Source organism: Myzus persicae, unplaced genomic scaffold (genome assembly GCF_001856785.1).
Source record: "Myzus persicae strain clone G006 unplaced genomic scaffold, MPER_G0061.0, whole genome shotgun sequence".
Classification (NCBI taxonomy): domain Eukaryota; kingdom Metazoa; phylum Arthropoda; class Insecta; order Hemiptera; family Aphididae; genus Myzus; species Myzus persicae.
The window spans coordinates 25,240-47,713 of NW_019104062.1; the positions used below are offsets into that span (position 1 = coordinate 25,240).

At 31.4% G+C, this 22,474-nt stretch overlaps 4 protein-coding genes across 6 annotated transcripts; all 4 read left to right on the forward strand.

Moving 5' to 3' along the window:
* The first annotated feature begins 1,076 nt into the window (after positions 1–1,076).
* On the forward strand, positions 1,077–5,211 carry LOC111038231. The gene is made up of 2 exons (XM_022321253.1): positions 1,077–1,864; positions 3,224–5,211. Exons 1-2 carry the CDS (start codon positions 1,377–1,379, stop codon positions 3,960–3,962), a joined length of 1,227 nt encoding a protein of 408 aa, XP_022176945.1. The 5' UTR covers positions 1,077–1,376; the 3' UTR covers positions 3,963–5,211.
* A 1,818-nt stretch (positions 5,212–7,029) lies between these two features.
* Positions 7,030–8,730, forward strand: LOC111038228. Its single transcript, XM_022321248.1, has 2 exons — positions 7,030–7,578; positions 7,854–8,730. The coding sequence occupies exons 1-2, from the start codon at positions 7,094–7,096 to the stop codon at positions 8,638–8,640; spliced, it is 1,272 nt and encodes a 423-aa protein (XP_022176940.1). The 5' UTR covers positions 7,030–7,093; the 3' UTR covers positions 8,641–8,730.
* Positions 8,731–12,130: 3,400 nt separating this feature from the next.
* LOC111038224 lies at positions 12,131–18,549 on the forward strand. Of its 2 annotated transcripts, XM_022321239.1 has the most exons (3): positions 12,131–12,341; positions 16,520–17,006; positions 17,293–18,549. In XM_022321239.1, exons 1-3 carry the CDS (start codon positions 12,338–12,340, stop codon positions 18,032–18,034), a joined length of 1,233 nt encoding a protein of 410 aa, XP_022176931.1. In that variant the 5' UTR covers positions 12,131–12,337; the 3' UTR covers positions 18,035–18,549. The 2 variants fall into 2 exon arrangements, with proteins under 2 accessions (XP_022176931.1, XP_022176930.1); XM_022321238.1 differs by lacking the exon at positions 12,131–12,341 and having other exon boundaries at positions 16,389–17,006.
* A 412-nt stretch (positions 18,550–18,961) lies between these two features.
* LOC111038225 lies at positions 18,962–22,469 on the forward strand. 2 transcript variants are annotated; one of them, XM_022321241.1, is made up of 3 exons: positions 18,962–19,060; positions 19,260–19,659; positions 19,954–22,469. In XM_022321241.1, exons 2-3 carry the CDS (start codon positions 19,292–19,294, stop codon positions 20,693–20,695), a joined length of 1,110 nt encoding a protein of 369 aa, XP_022176933.1. In that variant the 5' UTR covers positions 18,962–19,060; positions 19,260–19,291; the 3' UTR covers positions 20,696–22,469. The 2 variants fall into 2 exon arrangements, with proteins under 2 accessions (XP_022176933.1, XP_022176932.1); XM_022321240.1 differs by having other exon boundaries at positions 19,003–19,659.
* Positions 22,470–22,474: the final 5 nt, after the last annotated feature.

A 22,474-nucleotide genomic window follows, 5' to 3' on the forward strand; every position in this document is an offset into this window, starting at 1 on the left:
ATATTCATAAAGATTTATGGTTTTATCCTAATTGAATTTGGGAAATCAGTGACCACCCACTCGACCACTCAGGGGTACATGGATAGGTTAGGTTAGGTGTATGGATGTATTACGTAAACAGTTCGACATAAAATTATTAATTAAAATATATAATTGTATCAAAAGATTAAATAATCATTTTTTTAAATATTTTTAATATGTATAGGTACATATTACTTAATACAATGTATGCTTTTTAAAATTAGAATTGTCTACATTTATAACATATAACATTTCACCCTTTTACTATAATCTCGATGCTATAATTAGTGGCATTAAAATTTAAGACGTAAGAAAACAAATTTTGTAACTTTTGACAACTGATTACCAAAAAAAAAAAAATTGAAATAGGAAAAGGTATACAAGCTGACCCCGCGTCGTGTACTTTGCCCGCATGACAGTAAACGTTTTTTGAATACTGGTGAACAAAGATCTAACATCATGTGTTAAACGCTCGTTTCCTAGGTTCAGACAAGACCTTGCTTCAGATCATAGGTATATTGATATCTGTGTTCCACGATGTAGAGAAGATGAGGTTTTACTTAATTTTCAATTATCATTAATATCGGTGGGTGTTTTCCATCCCCAGCAACGCCTCTCCACTAAATTCGCCCCTGAACCCAATTATATTCAAAGATCAATCTACGATGGAATTACTGAATTAAGCATTGCTGAATATTGTTCAAAATATGCTAGAATTAATAAATTCAAACTTAACACACGTCACACTAAATAATAAAACAGTATTTTGAATTACACGAAAGTGTTATGTAAAATGTAAATGTTAGTTTATTACAAGAGCAGCAACTGTTATATTATGTAATCATTAGATACAATACTGCAGTTTATTGAAAATATTAACCTTTCTCAATATTTAACTTGATATGTAACTAGACAGTCAGTTGATAATAACTTTGAAGGTTAAAATTAAAGTTAATTTTGTAACAAATTATATAAAAGCTTTTATACTTAATAATAGGGAAAATAAAAAAATATAATTTCTAAAATAATAATAGACAATTGGAAATTAATGAAGTGTTGTTAGAAATATTAAATTATTTTGAACAGAATAAATGTACTTTAAAGAGTCGTTGAATATAAACAATTTGTAAAAATTGACATAAATATGTTATTTTTGTTGATTTTAACTAAACTGATAAGTGGTAATCATATTAATACAAATATTTATCGATGAGTGCTTTTTGAGACGGAGTTTCAAGATAATTATAATGAATTGTTAAGTTATTAGTTAATTAAAATTGAACCAAGTTATTAGTATTCAAAAACATAGTATACGAATAAGACGTATTTTATTGCAACATAAAATTATATTAGTTATGGAGTTTATCGTTGAAAAAGAACTGAAGGAAATCGTCGACGAAGGTGCGTTTGGGAAAAATTGTAACTTAGTGTCATTCAAATTACATAATTTTAATTATATGGTAAGAGACAAGGAATGGTGCTACCAACAAATATATTGTGGTGTTACTATATCAGACGGATCACACCATAATATAATGATCAAGTTAAAAAATCAAGACTTCGGAGTTCGTGAATGTTTTGATATAGACATACTTTTCCATAACGAATCAACTTTTTACGAAAAGATCTTACCGTTCTTATTAGAGTGCCGTGGACCAACAGTTAATGATGAAAATGCCCTTTTTGTACCTCGTTATTTTTATGGTCGTCATAATTGTAGTGAACTTATGCCAAATGATTTGATTGTTATAGAAAATGTTAGTATATTAGGATATTATTTATGTAACGAGAAAGTGTTCTTGGACTACGACCATTTAACAATCGCACTTCAAATAATAGCAAAGTAAGTTTATCTGAATTATTTATAACATTTATTATTCCCTTCATAAAATCCTTTTTTCGGGGGGGATTGAAGTATAAATTTTAAAACATAAAACAAAAACAAACTTAGAAATATGTACTAAATAATAATAACTGTAATAGCATAATCGTCAACAGTATAATATACACAACCACTATCTCAATAATAATAAAATAAGTTTCCGTTTTTATTTTTTTATTTTTTTTTATAGCTTATTGCATTTAAATCAACTGAATTTACATTGTTTCCATGTTCTTAAATAATCGAATCAAACAAGTTTTTTTTTATGTTTGAACCCGAAACAAAATTTCTAAATTTTAGTTTCTAACATATAGGCAATGTTGGGCAAGTTACTCAATTTATCTTAACTGGTTACTCGAACACTGTGTAACTAGTTACAAGGTACTAGATACTTAGATTTCATGTAACTGGATAAGGTAACAATCAAGTAACTAAGTCACGTTGATAAAAAAAAATAATTTTTGAATTTATTCATTTATTATAATTAACATATTTTTATAACAATACTGTAATAGTTAATTACTAATATTAACTTGTGTAAAATATTCTTTCCAAATTACAATAATTCTATTAAGACAATTTAATATATTAAGCATAAAGTGTAATTATAAAATAAATGATACCCCAACCTGTCCATGGTATTTATATATTATGTTAATAGAATTTAAAAAGATAAAATTAACTAATATTAAATATAATAGTTAATACTAATGTATAGTATGTACAGTGTAACATTTAACTGTAGATTGTAACATTCATATAATATTACAGGAAAATGTGTGACTAGTTACAAGTCACAAGTTAAAAGTTAAAAAAGTAACCGAGTTACATAACTTAGTTAGGTACCTTTTATTATGATACGACCCAACCCTGCGTATATGTATTGAATATTGATAGAATATATTATACCCAGTAATTATTTTCCTGTTTACTTAATACAACAACCACTGCAATATTACACAATGAGTTAATTATTTTCATTTAGTCACATATTAGATTGAATTTATTTTATAGTTTTGTCACATATAGATGTTTGTATATATATATATTATATTTATAATAATTTTAACATTTGATTATTTATTATTGTTATTAACATATTAGTTAATACCATCGTAAGTGTTCTTTGTAAAATCACTTAAATAAGTGTATATATTTTCAATAGTTTTCATCGATTTTAAAAAGTAAAAATTGAAGTAGGTAATAGTGAAATGTGTGACGTTCATGTAGTCAGTATTTTTCGAATTTTAACAAAATTAGCGTAATCGTATAAATAAAAGGTTACCATGTAATAACTAATTGTATTTAATTTAACGTTAGGTATCACGGACTGTCGTATACTGCCAAACACAAAGACCTTGGTAGATTCCGGGACATCATCGGTTGTATCAAAGAAGTTCAGTTCAACGGGCAATTGATGTCGCAGAATAACCTGTTAAAATCTTTCGGCCAACGAGGGATGAAACTACTGTTGGAAAGGGACGGAGACAGGTACCGAGACCACGTGCACATGCGCCGCTTGAACGAGTTGTTCGATGATGCAAAGAACACAATGATGCAGACATTGAAAGTTCGCGAACCATTTTCGGTCATATGCCACTTGGATTACCACCGCGACACCCTGATGTTCCAGTACGACGAGTGCGGACGTCCGTTTGACGCGCTGACCATAGACTTTACAATGCCACATTACGGGTCACCCGCCTTGGACCTGTCGTCGTTCCTGTACACGTCCACAGCGCAGCAGATGCGGGAATCGCACTGGGACGACTTGCTGGACATCTACTGCTCCACGCTGGCCAAGTGCGTCCCGCCGGGTGTCCGTGTCCCCAATCGAGCCGAAATCGATGCCGAGATGGCCGCGACCGCCATCAACGGATTGGCCAAAGCGTTTACTGGCGTACCGTATTTTTTACGCTCCAGAACCGATGAACTGGACATGTTGATGACGAGCGACGATCCGATGGACTACTTTCTGGCGTTGGGCGGTGACGTGGCAACCGAATGTTTAGCCGACACTGTGCAGCATTTGGTCGACATGGGCTACACGGATGTGTGACGTGACTTAAACTCTGATCCAGTTTAGAATTTAAATTTAAATTAATACAGTCAGCCCACATTGGTAGTAAAACAGATTTGAGTGTTTTGTGCCTTATTTTGTCGCATACACTTTTAGATCATTTACATGTACGTATTAACTGTAAATGAGTGGACTAATTTATTCCCATCTCATCGCTTGAAGTGTTGTGATAATCGAATGCAATTGTATACGAATTGTAAACCTTCTTTATTTTTCATTATGCTTTATGAGTGTAAGATAAAACTAGGTATACTGCCACTGTAATGTAACAATCGTATATTTAAACATCTTACTATAAGGTATTTGTATTATATTGTATTAGGTACATATCAAATTATTTTAAAGCTGTTTAAATTAGTTACCTATATTAAGTATTTTTTACAGCTCTTTTTTTACAAAAAATTATAAAATAATAGTAAAAAAAACATTCTGCTTACAATCTATAAAAATATACAAACATGTTAACCTAATTTGTGGTAAAGCTATTCTTAGCTTAGGATTTCTGAAGAGAAATTTCTCTGAACTTAACAATACTAATTGTCTTATAATTTATCTCTTGTTAGACCTATTCTTGAGTTTGGCTAGATTGTTTGGAACCCAGCTCAAGTTGGTTATACAAAACCCACTTGAGAAAATTCAAAGACAATTTCTTCGTATGCTCATAAAATCGGTTTGGATGGTAAACCAGTAAGTGATGTCGCCATAAGATGCCAAATACATTCTTCAGAACATAGACAGCTTAATTTATACGTATCATAAATCTATAAACTTTTAAATAATAAAATCGATTGTCCTGATCTAGTGGAACAAATTTTTATCAGGCGCCAGATTATTATACGCGTCGATCTCACTTATTTTTTTACCAATCTAGTTAAGAATAATTTCTGTAAATACAGTCCACTTAACCGTATGCTGAGCTCTTGTAACGACATCTCAAATTCGGTTTTTCTTTCTTTGGTAATGTTAACAAACCTAAGCTCTTTACATAGTAACCGCTAATTTAAATTTTTTTAGTATATTTTATTATTTTATTTAATCTATTACTAAACCATTATAATAATTGCATCTTTATCATATTGTAAATGAATATCATCATGTGTCATTATTTTATATTGTTAAACTTAATTGTAAGCACTCCGTAATTTGTATTATTGTAGGCTTATGTATTTCTGTAACTCAACACCCTTCAAGGGTACCACTTACTAAATAAATAAATAAAATACAAGTATAAGCATTGCCTTTTCTTGAGATCTTTCTTCTTGTGGTTTTGCATTTTCGAAGCTCATGATGACTTAAACAAATAAGAAATCGGTCCTGGGCTTACTTTTGTAAATATTTTTTTATATGTTTTTATATGGTATAGTGATATATATAAATTAAATTCTGAAATCTATGTATTTAACCTATATATTTTCAAAATTTAAAGAACTTAATGAATATTTAAAAGCAATACAAGTTACTGACATAGTCATTAATAAACAACTGCTATTGTTCAGTTTTATTTTTTGTTAAATCATTGTAAGTGACTTATAACTAGCTTATAGCTAGTCTTATGACTAGTTAAAAAAGTTCCCAGAAACAACTATTTTTAAAACAAAAAATCTCAGACAAAAATAAATATTCAACCTAAATAATACAAATATAGATAGATACAAACCACCAGTACCAAGTAGAAGAGGTTTTAAAAAATATCAAACCAGTTACCAACAAAATAAATAGAAGTATAAAATCTATACGTGTCATTCAAATATGTAAAAATGCTTTTGACACATTTATAGATTCTGAAAGGAGTGATATATATATTAACAATATTATCTTTATATATTATTAAAACGTGAGGCGATTTCTTGTGACAGTTATATCTGAAATTCTACCGGGCCGATTTTCACAATTTTTTTTTAAACGAAAGTACTCGGTGTGTAGATTTAATTATTTTAATAGTAATTAGAAGTATAAAGTTTGTCGTATTATATATACCTATATATATATAGGCGGACCCTAGGGTTTCCATAACTACCTGTAACCTGGCAACATATATGGTGACATATATGTATTATTATACATGTATACACATGATTTGAGTTATAATTTACTTAGTTGAAAAAATATAGGAAAACAAAATTTAACAAATGGGTATACCTGATCATCAAATAACTGAGCATCTGAAATACTGACTACTTCTTTTACGTTTTGACAGTTCAACCTTAAATTATTGTTAGGTTTTCCCCATTATTAACATAATCTTCTTTGGCATCATTAAACAGTTCTAATTTTTGTTGACAAGTGTTTCCGCTGCCTTTTTCTAATGAGTCAATACACTTGGACAAATTATCAAACAAATTGTGTAAATCTGTTTCAATATTTTCATATACTAATAATAAATGTTGATCAGATTGTTTTTTCAGAAGTATTTCATTTATCTATAATTAATAGAAAACAATTATTATTTAATTCATAATATCCATTAAATTTTAAAAAAAAAATGTGTGTGGTTTGACATAAAATAAATGTTTTTGGGCTAAATACAAAATATGTTTTTCTGACTATTACAATTGTCACGGGAACCAAACAAAACCATGATTTAAATTATATGTATCGATAAATGGAATAATTAATCAATTATAAACTAATAACAATTTTTTTCTTAACGATTTCGTGTAGCTTATTATATGTTGCTACTTACTTACGGTTGCGATGGCAACCAAACATTAACAGATAAATGAATACCTTGTGCTTTATTGACCGACTTTGGGTTACCAAATAAACCATATGCATGGAAAAACATTGAATAATAACAAATAGCCACAATTATTGAAATACCAGCGACCGCCAAAAACATGCAGGTACTTTTTTTGCTCGTTTATCAATAAATATACGCATAAACTGTGAAAACCAAACCAGAAAAGATATAATAAGCACATTGTATATTGATAACTTCTGTTTTGCTGCAGATTAAAGTATTAACTATTGAGTGAGGCGATAAGTAATTTTAGAGGTGGAGTTTCAAGATACAAAATTATAATTAAATTGTAAATTGTCCAAATGATTAGTATTCAATTTATTAACATATAAATTAGACGTAGAATATTGCAACCTGCCGATTATAAATTATGGAAGGTTTCCTTGAAGAAGAATTAATTAATTTAATTGTCAGCGAAGGAGCGTTTGGGAAAAATTGTAATTTAATATCATTCAAATTATATAATTGTATGACTGGTATGAAAGAATGGTGGTACCGAAGAATATTTTGTAACATTATAACTTCCGATGGATTACACTATAGCATAATGATCAAGTTAAAAATTCAAGATTTGGTACTGCGTGAATGTTTTGGATGTGATTTTATGTTTGATAATGAATTAATTTTTTACGAAAAGATCGTACCGTTCCTATTGGAGTGTCGGGGACCAACAGTTAATGATGCGCATGCACTATTTTTACCACGTTTTTTTTATGGTCGTAATAAATGTAGTAAATTGATGTCAAATGATTTAATTGTTATTGAAAACGTTATTACATTAGGATTTTGTTTGAGTAATGACAAAGTGTTCTTGGACTACGAACATCTGACAATCGCACTCCAGACAATTGCAAAGTAAGTTTGTACGTAATACTAAATTCAATATTTTTTTTTGAGATTTAAGTAATAATTAGAAAATAATAATAATAATAATAACGAGATGAGTAATTGTCAACAAATCTACATCTACACCTATAGTCAAAAGTCAACCACTTTTATAATAATAAATCATTTCCGTGGCTTATGTAAATATAGATTACTAGTCCTAAACTGGCTCTTGGCACAACAAATTCATTGAAACTATTGTTTCCAAGATCTAAATCAAATTTGATTTTTGTTTCCACGTTCAGGTTTCATGGACTTTCGTATACCGCCAAACACAAAGATCCTGGTAGAATGTATGATGTCGTAAAAAACCTGCACAACGTGCAGATCGACGAAAACGGCCACTGGATGTCTCAGCACGACGTCTTTAAAAAGTGCGGCAAACGAGGAGTGGACCGGCTGTTGGAACGGGACGGAGACAGGTACCGAGACCGAGTGCACGTGCGCCGCTTGAACAAGCTGTTAGACGACTCCGAGAACACGTTAATGCGGACCTTAAGTGGCCGAGAACCGCTGTCCGTCATATGTCACGGCGATTTGCATCGCGAAACGTTGATGTTCCAGTACGACGAGCACGGACGTCCGTTCGACGCACTGCCCGTAGACTTTTTTACGCTGCATTACGGGTCACCTGCGTTGGACGTGGCGTCGTTCCTGTACATGTCCACCACGCAGCAGATGCGCCTAGTGCACTGGGACGACTTGATGGACACTTACTGTGCCGCACTGTCCGCTTCCGTCCCGCCCGGCGTTCGCGTCCCCGGTCGCGCCGAAATGGACGCCGAGATGGCCGCGACCGCCGTCAACGCGTTCGCCAAAGCGATGGTTGGCCTGCCGTTTTTGTTGCGTACCAGAAGCGATGAACTGGACTCGTTGGTGACGAGTGACGATCCGGTGGACTACTTTCTCGCGTTGGGCGGCGACAAGGCGACCGAATGCTTAGCCGACATTGTGCAGCATTTAGTCGACATGGGCTACACGGACGTTGGCCGTGACTCGCACTCTGATCCAGTTAAGAATTTGATTTCATAACACAGTTCGTCCACACAGGTATAGCTGATGATCTAATTCGAGAGTTACACAATTATTAGACAATAAACATGTGAATATATGTTGTTGATTTGACTATTTTATGCTCATTTTAAACGATGTGTTATCAAGACTATTAACCTGCAAAATTACCTGCGTAATGATCGAATCCAATATTTTATACATTTTAAAAGCTACTCCGCATCTTAAAATATATTTAATGTACTACTTATACAATTAATTTTAAGCATGATCAGTTGCTTGTATTACGTTATAATTAATTTAATTAAATAATTTTTTTTTTTCAAAGTGAATTTAAATAAACATAAAAAAAGAGGGTAAGTGGACGTCGCTCTGCTGTACAGTAGGTTACAAGTGGGTCACTGTAATGGATGGTGTTAAATTTGAATTGAATGATATAAAACCATTAAATATTCTGAGCGAAAACGGTCCGTCAGTCTATAATACTACTTAGTAATTTAGTATGTTTGATGATATTATTGTGATTAAAGAAATTTATTTTACTACAAAGCATTAGTACTTCTGTAGATTAAAATCATTTTTTCCAAAAAAAGTCAATGTGTGTTCAAAACATGATAATGTTCTCTTAAAGTTTCAAGTACTCACGAATAATATTTTTAAATTATAACGAAATAACTTAAATCATTATTCTTGGTTATTTAGTAAGTAATTTCGTTCACATTTGAACATGATACAACTATAAAAGAAAAATGTGCATAAATGTTTTCAGATTTTTTGGTTTCAAAATACCATACTTAAATGAAACCGTGCTGTAAATGATCAACCTTTAGCTATAAAGGTTGAAAATTTAAAAACATTTTGGCCATTAAATTATTCGTAAATGTTGAATGATATACATTTTGTCAAAATTTGAACATTAATTCCTTATAAAATATCTTGCCTATGTATTCTAATATTTTTCAACTGATTTTTAAACAATATATCATAAGCCCTGCATTAAATTTTCATGCTTTTCAACTCAATAAAAAATTTTTATTGACATTTATAAAAAAAAAAAACTAAAAAAATGTAAATTGATAATATGCGTCTAAATGAGTCAGAATATTTTGAAAATTGTATGGTGTATAGAAAATGAGGATGTAAATACTCAGTGAAAACTTAAAGTATATACAATATTTTTTTTTTAAAGTTACATCAAAAACCGAAATTGATGATGTCGAAAATCAGATTTCCGTAAGAATTCTAGTTTTTCTGCATTTTTCGGTTTTTTTCCTGCTGCTTTTGAAAACTATTGGGAATTGTAAATTTGACCTCCCGAATGCACCAGCTATCAGAAAAAAAATGCAGCTGAAGAAAATTGAAGCACTTTTACTGCCTCAAAAGTTGATGAAAAACAAAAAACAAAAAAACATACATCACAGTAAAATCGATACATTCATTGCTCCGCTCAGAATCTAAAATGTATTATTGATTTATTCTAATCACTAATAATATTGGTTAGAGAGCTCAGCACTTTACTTTCCTAAATATTATTTTTATTTATAATGTTTCGTGGGATATCTGAAAATTACATTTTTCCAAATCGAAATATTTATAATATGAATAGGTACGATGAAATTAATTTTTTTCTGAGTTATTTAAAAATGAAAAATATTGAAATAGGCAACCGGTACAATCTAGAAAATTACCTTACTAAGACTGAGATTGCATTCAAGTTATACAAATTATTAACACTTGAATTAGTAAGTTTTTCATTAGTTATAACTTGCAACCTGAATATTATTCAACAACTTATTTAATGCTATTTAAATATTATCTAAATGTTTCAAAAGTATTAGTAAGTACTAGTTATGTGTGATAACATTTCGGAGATAAACGTTTAATGTAAAGGTATGGGTACTCAGTTGTTTTGATAGTTAAAATGTAGATATATAGGTACTTCTATATACTTACGTGAAGTAGGTACACAAATAAAAATGTTTATCAACGAATTTTTTTTCTCCCTATCTAGCTAAAATATGGATATTATAATTTAGGTTATAAAATTAAAAATCAAATAATAAGGTGCGAATAGTATTTAAATATAAAATGTAATAATCTTTTGATTTTGTGTTATAATTGACGCCGAGACTACGTTTGGATGAACATTTCAATAAAACCGATACCGTAATGGATCAGTTTCGGGACTTTGCACCAGAAACTGATAATGTCCATAAGTTAAAATATGAGGCGTTAACACGAATGCAAATATTATTATAAATAATTTTTTATAATGTAGTAATTATATTGTACAGTATATATTTTATCATCCAAGTAATACGTCGAGTATATATTATATACTATGAGATGTGAACAATAGTTTAATTTTCATCGATTTAAAAGCATACGTATAATGTAATGTGGTCAAATGGTTGACAAAGACGACTAACCTAAAAATTATACAGTAAACAAAATTTGACGCGTAAATTTAAATATATAATTTTTTAATATATTTAATGGCACAATAACATTTATTAAATAGTTAAATACACACATACATAGGTACAGTACGCCCGATGACTAATATATACATATATAATGTATTATTCATTTATACAATGATAATACAATTGAAATCATTTTGATGTGATTACACTTATTAATTTTCGTACCATGGTCACCAATACCCGCTATTAAACAAAGTTCAAGTCCAAGGTATCGTAATTAATTATTCACTGTTCATTACTATATTTTATAGTAATCATTATTGTGTAAGCATTGTAAAATATAAATAATAACATTGTTATGTATATCAAAATAAACTAAGAAAATATTTTATAAACATTTATGAAATTGTTGATGATATCGATATTTTGAAAATCTCTCAATATAAATTAAATAGAAATATCATAAAGTTGTGACAGCTTACTTTATTACTCGTGTATTATTTTTATATAAGAGTTTAGGTCTACAGTTGTGTTTAATAATTTAGTGTGTAGTGAAGATGTGTGTGGTCGCAAGTTGTTCAACAAAGTTTGATACGTTTTAATTACAATTGTTTGCATATTCGTATATCTACATAATATACTATATTACAGCCATTATAGATAACAATGCTGCATATATTTCATTAGATAAAATATTTAATCACACTTCATTGATTATAATATCATATTTATTGTTTATCAATACCAATATTTGTCTAATAGTCTTTTCTAAACTTTTTGAACACACTGTATAATTTTGTCAGATCTAGCACGATCGGTGGCCATGAAAGCCTGTGACTTCCCAGTGACATGGGCCGTGATCAGTTGAACTCCGAAATCCGTGAACACGAGTTCTACGATCTAGCACACGAGCCGTAGGTACTTCGCTCACGCAATGTTGGATTAAAACTACAGGTGGACACCAGCGGGCCATGAGTTTTTTGATGCCGATGCCTTTCACGTGTTGTCCTAGTTGCTCTCCTACATCGATAACCCGAATTAATTTTTTGCGCTGCCCAACACTTTATCCACAGCTGGTATCGTCTGTGGTACTAAATTTAAGTTATACATTTCAAATATGGAATTGTAGTTAAAAATGAACGTATTATCAAACATCAAGAAAATAACATTATTCGTGACTCAATAGGTTATATTGAAAGTTTTAATTTCAAAATGTATTAAGTATCAGATTTTTTAGATTTTACTTACCTACTTATAACAGGCAGGGCAAGCTGGGCAAGCAGGGACAACAAATGGGTATGTATCGTCCTCTGAGAACTGATCAAAATTAATTTTCGATAAAAAATACCTCTTTTGACTATCCAAATTATACTGCGTCATATAATCATATTTGAATTTTGTTAGTACATTTTGATATACAGTGCTGTTTATCTACTAGATATTTTTTCATTTTCCTTTGAAAACTTATATATGTTACGGGCAATGTGGAATACCGATCAATGTGTACAATGCCCGGTCAATGTGGTTCTGCCCTGCAATGTAAACCACACATTATTTTTAACTAGGTAACTAATATTATTTTTTATTATTATTACCTATTTATAGTATTCATTTTTGTTTTTAAACAATCATTATTAATTTTATTCATGTATCATAATACAATGAACTATACATTTTTTGAAACACTGTGTATAAATTTATTTTTGTTCCTTATCGTACTGCCTATTTAAAATCAAGTGTAGAAAAGCAGTCAGAGGTCAGACTACATAATTCCAAGTGTCATGCTTCTAAATCTTGTTCAAATAAATAGGTAATAATAAAATTATAATTTATTATAAAAATAAAATGATGATACTTGTTGATTTTTTTTTGTTGTTCCATCAAAATATTTGTAATATTATGGTACATGAATAAAATTAATTATGACTGTTTAAAAAAAAAAATCAATAATGATTATAAGTAATGATTATAATTTATAATAATAATAAAAAATTATATTAGTTGGTTAAAAAAAAATTTGTGGTTTACATTGTTCGGTATTCCACATTGCCTATAACATATACATGCCTTATACTTTGATCTGGGTGTAACAAATTATCTTTGCCATTTTTGTCACTTGGCTGTTTTTATTCTTGTCATATTATTATTGTATCATTACCACCAATCCGTGATCATTATGGTTAGAATTCATAAGCAATAAAAACAATAAAATATTTTTTAAATTGTATTGAATAATAAATTATTTTATGATAATAATTGATTAATATGCAATCAATTAACTAATTTATAGACGTAACAATTGTAAGACATATTATTAACTCAAAATGTTTAAACTTTTTAAAATTATTATAATATTTCATAAAATCTAAATAATATGTATGATATATATTATAAATAGGTGCTAGTATCTTCACTAACAATTGATAAGTAATAAAATCTAAGAACATGCAAAATAAACGATTGCGTTAGACAGTTAAACAAAAAGCATATTATACTGGTAAACGTCTTAATACCCATAATAGTTCAGTATTTGTTGTTATCTACATTCATTTTAAGTATGAGTTCATAGATAATTATGAAGATGATTTTTTCATAACTTAATATATATGTATTAGATAATATTTATTCAAAATTTAAAATAAAAATAAGTAAAAAAGATAATATAGATAAACGAAATTAATGTCAAGGACAAACGATGAGCGGTTAGGTATTAAACACAGATTCCAAATTTCCAACTACATGACTAGATACTTTTCGTAATGTAGGAGGATCTCCAACTAGAACTTATTCAAATATCCATTTTAGTGTTCCCTATAACCTTTATTAATATAATTTTGTTTTTGTCTATGTCGCGTTCACTTTTTGTCGTTGTTAATTTAATTAATAGAACTATTATAAGCATCAAAACATGTAAAAAATATTCATTTTGAAGTAAGTATAGGTAACCATAATAATATAATATAATGTCCTTGACTATAATCTGTAGTACAGTGTTGTGCAAGGAACCTGTAAGCTGTCTACTGTATCCGAACTTTATACGAGAACAGTTTACAAAAAAATATTTCAGTGGAGTGTTTAAGAATAGTTATATGATATGTATAGAATAAGAATCTTGTGCATGAGATTAATTTATGGCCACGGGAGTACTTAGTATGATCAATTATCATGCAATCTGATGAATCGTATTAAAATATTTTGTTCAAGATTAAACCTCAAGACTAGACGATGTGAGAGTTTCCATAGCATTATATAACATTTTATGAAATTATTATGGATTGAAAAATTACACTATTTATATTGAAATAGGCGGCCACTGTTAAATAGTAGGAGTCAGTGATAAGTAATCATTAGTTATATATTTTAACAAAAAACTTTTATTTTATGAAATGTTACCCTTATCATTTTTTTAGAAATCTTTATTGTTGAGCAATCTTGGTCATACATTGATACATTTAAGATCTTACTGACATCCTAAGGTAAATTTCTAAGGAATGTTAGATGGATTAAATACAATGACAATATAATTCCGTCAATATAACTAATGTATACGTATAAATTAAATAAAGTTAAATAATTATGTGTACTAAATCATCCTATATGCAACAATTTGTTTGGTTTGAAGCAATTCTCCATGTTTCCCTTTTGTAAATTAATTAATTTAAATAGTAATATTTATCCATGTCAATCATGATTTATTCTATATTGTTCATACTTGATCTCCTTTTTCAAAAAAGTCTTTCATGTCATCATCAAAGGCATTTAAGGTCAGTAAATGTAATAAATGTAATTTTTTTCTAGAATCTAAATTGATCTTTACTCAAAATTTCTGCTATCAGGTTTTCACGCGTTCAAAATTCTATGCAACATTTTTAAATTTCGTTCAATGCATAAGATACATTTTTCTTATCATTCCACGTGAACAAGATCTGATTACAAATAACCTTACAGAAAAACACGACGGAAAGATAAAAATAATACCAATTGAAACAGTTATTAAGATAATAAGAAATTATGTTTTGTCAACTTTAATATTATAACGTCATTTGTACACTTTCGAATATTTATACTCTAACGGCTTACAAAAAAATGTCATAGGTTTCTGTAACTATGTTTTGATACGGATTGATGGTGGAATATCATTATATATTAAGATAAATTCGATAAACTTGGAAGTGATAGGCTGCTTAGTCGCTGCGTGGTATTTACAACGACAACGAGCACTTTGGTCGATATATTGTACTCTTCTCGTTTAGGCTTGGAATAATTTCATATGAAATACAAGCCATCGCATGCCAATAACGTGTTGTTCCGGTACGACAAGTGAGACTTTCGGTGAATGTGTTGATGTTTGATTTCGGGACTCATCATTGAAAGTCACATGCAGGGTTACATCTGTCAATTTTAGTGAAACATGAGAAGTAATAAGTGTAAAACACGCACTACAACAATACAATTAAGTTGTGTTTTACTATTATTTAAATTTAATTTACAATCTGTAACAATAGGGCACAACAACGTGATACTAGAATAAAATATGTACAGATTATTTAAACATATGGTTAAATAGTTTACAAACAATTAAACACAATACCACAATACCTATACTTTCATGAAATAATTTGAGGAATTCTGAGACCCATTAGTGAAACTTTCATTTCAATATTAATTAAAAAAAGTTTTTATCAACGAATACGATTTAATAATAAATTTATATTGAAGTATTAATGGTCAATACCTTGGCATCTTATTCAAAAGCTGATTGTAAGGACTCTAATTTGAAATTTGTCACGAAATAATAGAATCTAATTATTAGTTTTAAATGCCAATTAATAACTACAGATAATGTATTTTAAAGGTGTAACTCCTACACAAAGAGAATATAGTCGTATTTCGATGACTTATGGAATTATACTTAAACTTATTATTTTAATGATTCAGTTAAATCCAGTTTAATCACAAATGTATATCGTAAGCAATACAATGTAATGGAATTTTAAATAATACTCTACTTACGGTTAGTAGTCTAAATGTTATTTAAATTGTGCGGTAAAAAAACATGTCTAGATTCTAAATTACTTACATCATGTTCGACATACAAAGTGGGCACTGGAAAATCATATTTTTGAGTGCAAAATACTAATAGGGATGAAACGAAATGAATCTTCTAGCAAGTATTAGGTATTTAGATCAGTGGACGAAAAAATACAACATTGATTCAATACTGATGAATATTGAATAAACTGTCTATAATGAATACATTATAATTATCAGTAAATAGTAAAACATACAATTTCGGGTTTATCGATAACAACATTTTATCTGAGTTATATAAATTGCAGTGTATATAAAAATTGGAAGTGAAGTGCAAAGATAATAATGTTGCTTATTACATTTTGTTATTAGTTAAATCGAATTAGTACTGAATAAGACATAGGACAATAATTAACTAATTATGATCAAATCAATAATTTTAGCAATGGACTCTTTATTGCGAGAAGAGCTGCCAAAAATTGTGAGCATTGGTGCGTTCGGGAAAAATATTAAATATGTCTCATTTGATTTGGACAAAGATCACGTAGGACAAGATCACTACATGTCCACAGTATTATTTGGTACCTTGACCACATCTGACGAATCAAAATATCATGTTGTGATCAAGCTAAAACTTCGCGATGAGAAATTGAGAGTTCAGTTCAAAATCGACATTCAATTCCAAAACGAAATTACTATGTATGACAGAGTTATACCATTCTTATTTGAATGCCATCGCTCTATGGAAGCTGAAGTTGGAGACTGTCCTACATTAGCTCGATTTTTCTTCGGTCGTAATAAATGCGGCGAATTTGCTGAAAAAGATTTAATAGTATTGGAGAACGTCACTCCTTCGGGGTTTCGATTGAGCGATGCACGACCATTTCTGGACTTTAATCACATCGTAATTGCTTTTCAAGCAGTAGCCAAGTAAGTTAACATATTAAAAATTTGAAATAAAAACTAATACAATATTGTAGGTAGGTATGTAAAAATATTGATATCTGACATGATCATTCTATATATTTTATATTTAAATATTATATTCGTTCATTATTTGACGTTTAAATGCATTGAGGTCTGCCTATAAATATTCATAGTTACCTACTTTAATCAAAGACGAGAGAATACAATTTTAAAATAGATTTAAAAAAATACGATTTAAAGCCGTGACAAAAATAGAGAATATGAATATAAATATTTGACTTACTTTTAGGTTTCATGGGTTGTCATACACTGCGAAATACAAAGACCCTGACCGCTTACAAGAATTTGTTAAGGATCTCCATGACATACAGTTTGACGAGGAAGGGAAGTGGATAATGAATAATAACGCATTAAGCAGATTCGGTAAGCGAGGAATCGACCAACTGCTTGAACGTAGCGGTGATCTTTATCGAGACAACGAGCAATTGCGAAAATTTAACGTGATCATCGGCGACGGAAACAAGTGGCTGAGACACGCACGGGTTCCCCGAGAACCGTTTTCCGTCGTGTGCCATGGCGACTTCAACCGGAACAATATGCTGTTCCGGTACGACGGGGAGGGACTTCCGGTCGATGTGTTGCTGTTTGATTTCGGGACTCCTCGTTATGGTTCGCCGGCGTTAGATCTGTCGTTTTTCTTGTACATGAACACGACGCAAAGTTTGCGTGAAAGTCGGTGGGACGACTTACTGAACGTGTACTGTTTGGCGTTAGCTGACGCTGTACCGCCCGGTGTCCGCGTGCCAAACAGGGCTGAACTGGACTTTGAAATGGCCAAATGTGCTTATTATGGATTTGCACACGCATCTTTTTTCTTAAACCATCAGTTAGAAAGGAATTTCATCGATAATGTGGATATGGACGATGAAGAAACTTTGGAGTGGTTTTTACAGCTGGGCGGCGGCAAAGGGTCGGATATAGTTGCCGACATGGTACAACACATCGTCGACATGGAATACATGAACCTGTGATTTCCGTTTGTTTTATTGTTTGGTAAAGATATAACTTTGATCAGATATTGTGTTAATATATATTTTTATTATATGTTTGCATTATTATATTGAGTTAAAGGTATTATATAACTAACAATAAATAATACATCATACATCATTTATCTTGTTTTGCAAAGTGAATTAAAATAAATTAACATAAATTTTACTGTAAATGTATTATTATATTAAAGAACACGATAAAATAGATTATAATTATTAGTTTCGACTGCCAAGAAATTACTGCAGATAATGTTATTTTAAAGGTGTATTCCAATTGGCAATTACTATGAGTATGTATATTGAACAGTGAGTAAATATTATTTACATCATAACGAAATAAAACATGAGTAGATTCTATATGAGGTACAAGCACGATTGATACACATATAATGGGCTATCAAATTTTTATGTTTTGTGGTAATATCCTTACATGAAACGAAAAACTAGATGTTTCTATCACTTATTATTCAAATCACTGGAAAAATAAAAAAACATTAATTCAATACTGATGAAGTGATGAATATCGGTTAAACCACCTATAATAATTACATAATAATTATCACACTAAATAAATAGTAAAACAGAACATTATTTTGACCATGAAATTTGAACTGAATTTAAAAATTGCAGTGCATATACAAAGCACAAAATATAAAACAACCAGTTTTGAATTGAAAATCAAAGACACTTTATTGGTTTCAAACACTGCTTGTATAGATGGTAAAACAAAAGAGTTAATAAATTATGCTCAAGGCTGAGACGGCTGAGAGGAAGAGATCGGGTCGGCCACGATTTACGTATTGGTGCGACGGTGCAGAAAATAGAGGGCTATTGGCGACCGGTGCACATCCCGAGGAGTGATCGGGCATGGTGGGGGAGTCTAGCGTATCGTGTTGTCGGTATCTCATATTGGCGGTTGGTAAATAAATGTGTAAACTGGTCGCTATCGTGATTGTGAATGTATACTAGTTATCGAAACGTCCCGCGGAAAAGTGAAGTACAAAGGTAATAATATTATAGTTCATCATATTTTGTTATTATAGCTAAAACGAATTACTACTCAACTAGAAATACAAAAATTACGTAGGCATTGTGATAAAATCAATTATTTTAAAAATGATCTCCTTATTGAGAGAAGAACTGCCAGAAATTGTGAGCATTGGTGCGTTCGGGAAAAATATCAAATATGTCTCATTCGATTTAGACAATGACCACGTCGGACTGCAGGATCAGTATATGTCCACAGTATTATTTGGTACAGTCACCACATCCGAAGAATCAAAATATCGTGTTGTGATCAAGTTAAAACTTCGAGACGAGAAAATGAGAGAAGTTCTTAAAATCGACTTTCAGTTCAAGAACGAAATTACTATGTATGAAACAATTATACCATTCCTATTTGAATGTCATCGCTCAATGGAAGCTGATATCGGGAACTGTCCTTCAGTTCCTCAATTTTTCTACGGTCGTAATAAATGCGGTGAGTTTGTTGAAAAAGATTTAATAATATTGGAAAACGTCAATCCTTTGGGGTTCCGATTGAGCGAAGAACGTCTGTTCATCGACTATGATCACCTCGTAATTGCGTTACAAGCATTGGCCAAGTGAGTAAACATAATAATATTTCGAAATAAAAGTATATTCAATGGTGTATAAAAACATTTAAGTCTGAAATGTTCAACTTACACACGAAATACGCGACAGTTTGTATTTTTTTGATTGCGCTCAAATGTACAAAATAACTTTCCGTTTACCATTTGACGTCGACGAGATTGAGGTCTGAATGTAAACAGTCCTAGTTACTTTTATTAAAAACGGAAGAGTACAATTTAAAAAAAAAACAATTTAAAGCCATGACAAATGTAATAAATTAATATAAATATTTGATTTACTTCTAGGTTTCATGGGTTGTCATACACTGCAAAATACAAAGACCCCGACCGCTTACACAAAATTGTTATGGACCTCCATGACACACAGTTTGACGAGGAAGGGCAGTGGATATTCAAGAACAACGCATTAAGTAGATTTGGTAAGCGAGGTGTTGACCGGCTGCTTGATCGTAGAGGTGACCTTTACCGCAACAACAAGCACTTTCGACGATTTAACGAGCTAATCGGCGATGGAGACAACTCGCTGCGATGTACACTCGTTCCCCGAGAACCGTTTTCCGTCGTGTGCCATGGGGACTTCAACCGCAACAATTTGTTGTTCCGGTACGACGGGGAGGGACTTCCGGTCGATGTGTTGCTCTTTGATTTCGGGACGCCTCGTTACGGTTCACCAGCGTTAGATCTGTCGTTTTTCTTGTACATGAACACGACGCAAAGTTTGCGTGAAAGTCGGTGGGACGACTTACTGAACGTGTACTGTTTGGCGTTAGCTGATGCTGTACCGCCCGGCATCCGCGTGCCAAACAGGGCCGCACTGGAAATTGAAATGACCAAGTGCGCTTATTATGGCTTTGCTCACGCATCATTTTTTTTACCCCATCAGTTGGATTTGAATATCAATGATAGAGGGGAAATGGATGATGAAGAAACTTTGGAGTGGTTCTTACAGCTGGGTGGAGATATTGGTTCAGATGTAGTGGCTGATATGATACAACACATCGTTGACATGGAATACACGAACATGTGATATGGATTTCGGTTTGTGTAATAGTTCGGTAATGATCACCGTATTCATAATTGCATGTATCTAGCTTTAGCTCGTTTTGGTTTTCATATAAACTATTCACTGTATTATACGTTTTCATTATAACAAGCCAATTTTTCTTAATTGAAATATTGAGTTATAGGTGTTATAGCATATTATCTTCCTATAAATAATAATGAATTGAATTAACATTTTTTAACAAAGTTTGAATAAAATGAAATATAAAATATATAAAATAAAATAATTGTTGTGAACAAAAATTTGTCAATTTGAATAAACCTGCTAACTATGTATTATACATTCATGTTCAAAATCCGGTTACATGTATTTCAACAAAGAATTATTTTTAACACATGTGACTGCTCGAACATATTTATCATGTTCTCGAGAGTCATGTGGCCGTCTCGAACATTTCACGGTCACCAACCACGGACCTAGACCTGAAAGCCGGAGGGCCCTGGATTTTTTTAATAACTATAATTATAAGAACTGGGATACATTTGAACCAGTAATAGGAAAGGTTACCGACTGTGAAATAATAAACATCAATTTGAGGGAGAATATATATATATATGTTTATTTAAACAAGTTTAACTTTAAGTTGGTGCCGAGAAAGCCGTAGGCATAAAACTCGGTCAAAATAAATGGTAATAATATTAATAATGCATTTTAATAATTGTAATGCCTTTTACCAATAAAATATAAACAATACTCATCACACGGTTCCGACGGAGCGGTTTACCGGCGGGAGAATAACAATAATGTACCATAATGATGAGCATAATAAGAATAATAATAAAATAGTATACCTAATAATAAGGCCCTAAAAGTACCGGCCCCGGTGAGAATAATAATAATATACAAAAAACGTTACCAACTAAATAATGTGAGTCCTGTGCCGCCCTTCGGTGCACCAGCAAAACGGCTTGCTATTCGCTCACGGTACCGGTAGCTGAGACGGGCAAAAAAGTAGTGCTGGCTTTTGCTGGTGTCGGCCAGTACTTTGCGATCTTTTGTGGCACAGAAACAGGCGAAAGGTGAGGGGGTCACACACGTGCAGATAACATGAGTGGCCGATACTCTAAGCCAAGGGTACTAGGAGGGGAGCGTGTGTCGTACGGTGGTGCAGTATTGGATCGGCGGGGACTGAGGCACGCGGGATAGTATGCCTCATCCATCTCGTCGCATGTCGCGCTCATTCTGTACCTGCTAGTGCAATATTATAATAATATTGGTTTGTGTGGGACGTCACACACAAATAATAAAAATAGATTGACCAGATAAAATATGACACGAGAACGCAGTCACCAGCTATCGTATTTTGGAGTAGCAATGTAGGTCATTTCGGTTCCAGTAAAAAATTTAAATATTGAAATCTTGAATCTCTCTCGGATAACTTCATGCCGTTAGTCGTAATCAGATTTACAATCGCAATGTTATCGAAAAAGCAAAACGTAGTGGTGTTGTTATCGCCGTTATCGCGTGCCAACAGAAACTACTATGCGCGTGTACTTAGATAGTTGGATGATAACCTTGGGTCACCGTTACAAATACATGGTCAATGTCTAAAATAATAATAACAGGTACCTACACTAAAAATACATCGAATTAGTTATCATTAATCACTGTGATTAAACCGAAACCGTTGAGGGCGGCAATGCCCAATAATTACGATTCGCCAGTCCAAACCTTGGCGATACGCACTTCAGTGCACAGTTCCGGCAGTGTCACTCCGACCACACAAACGCAAACACGACGACC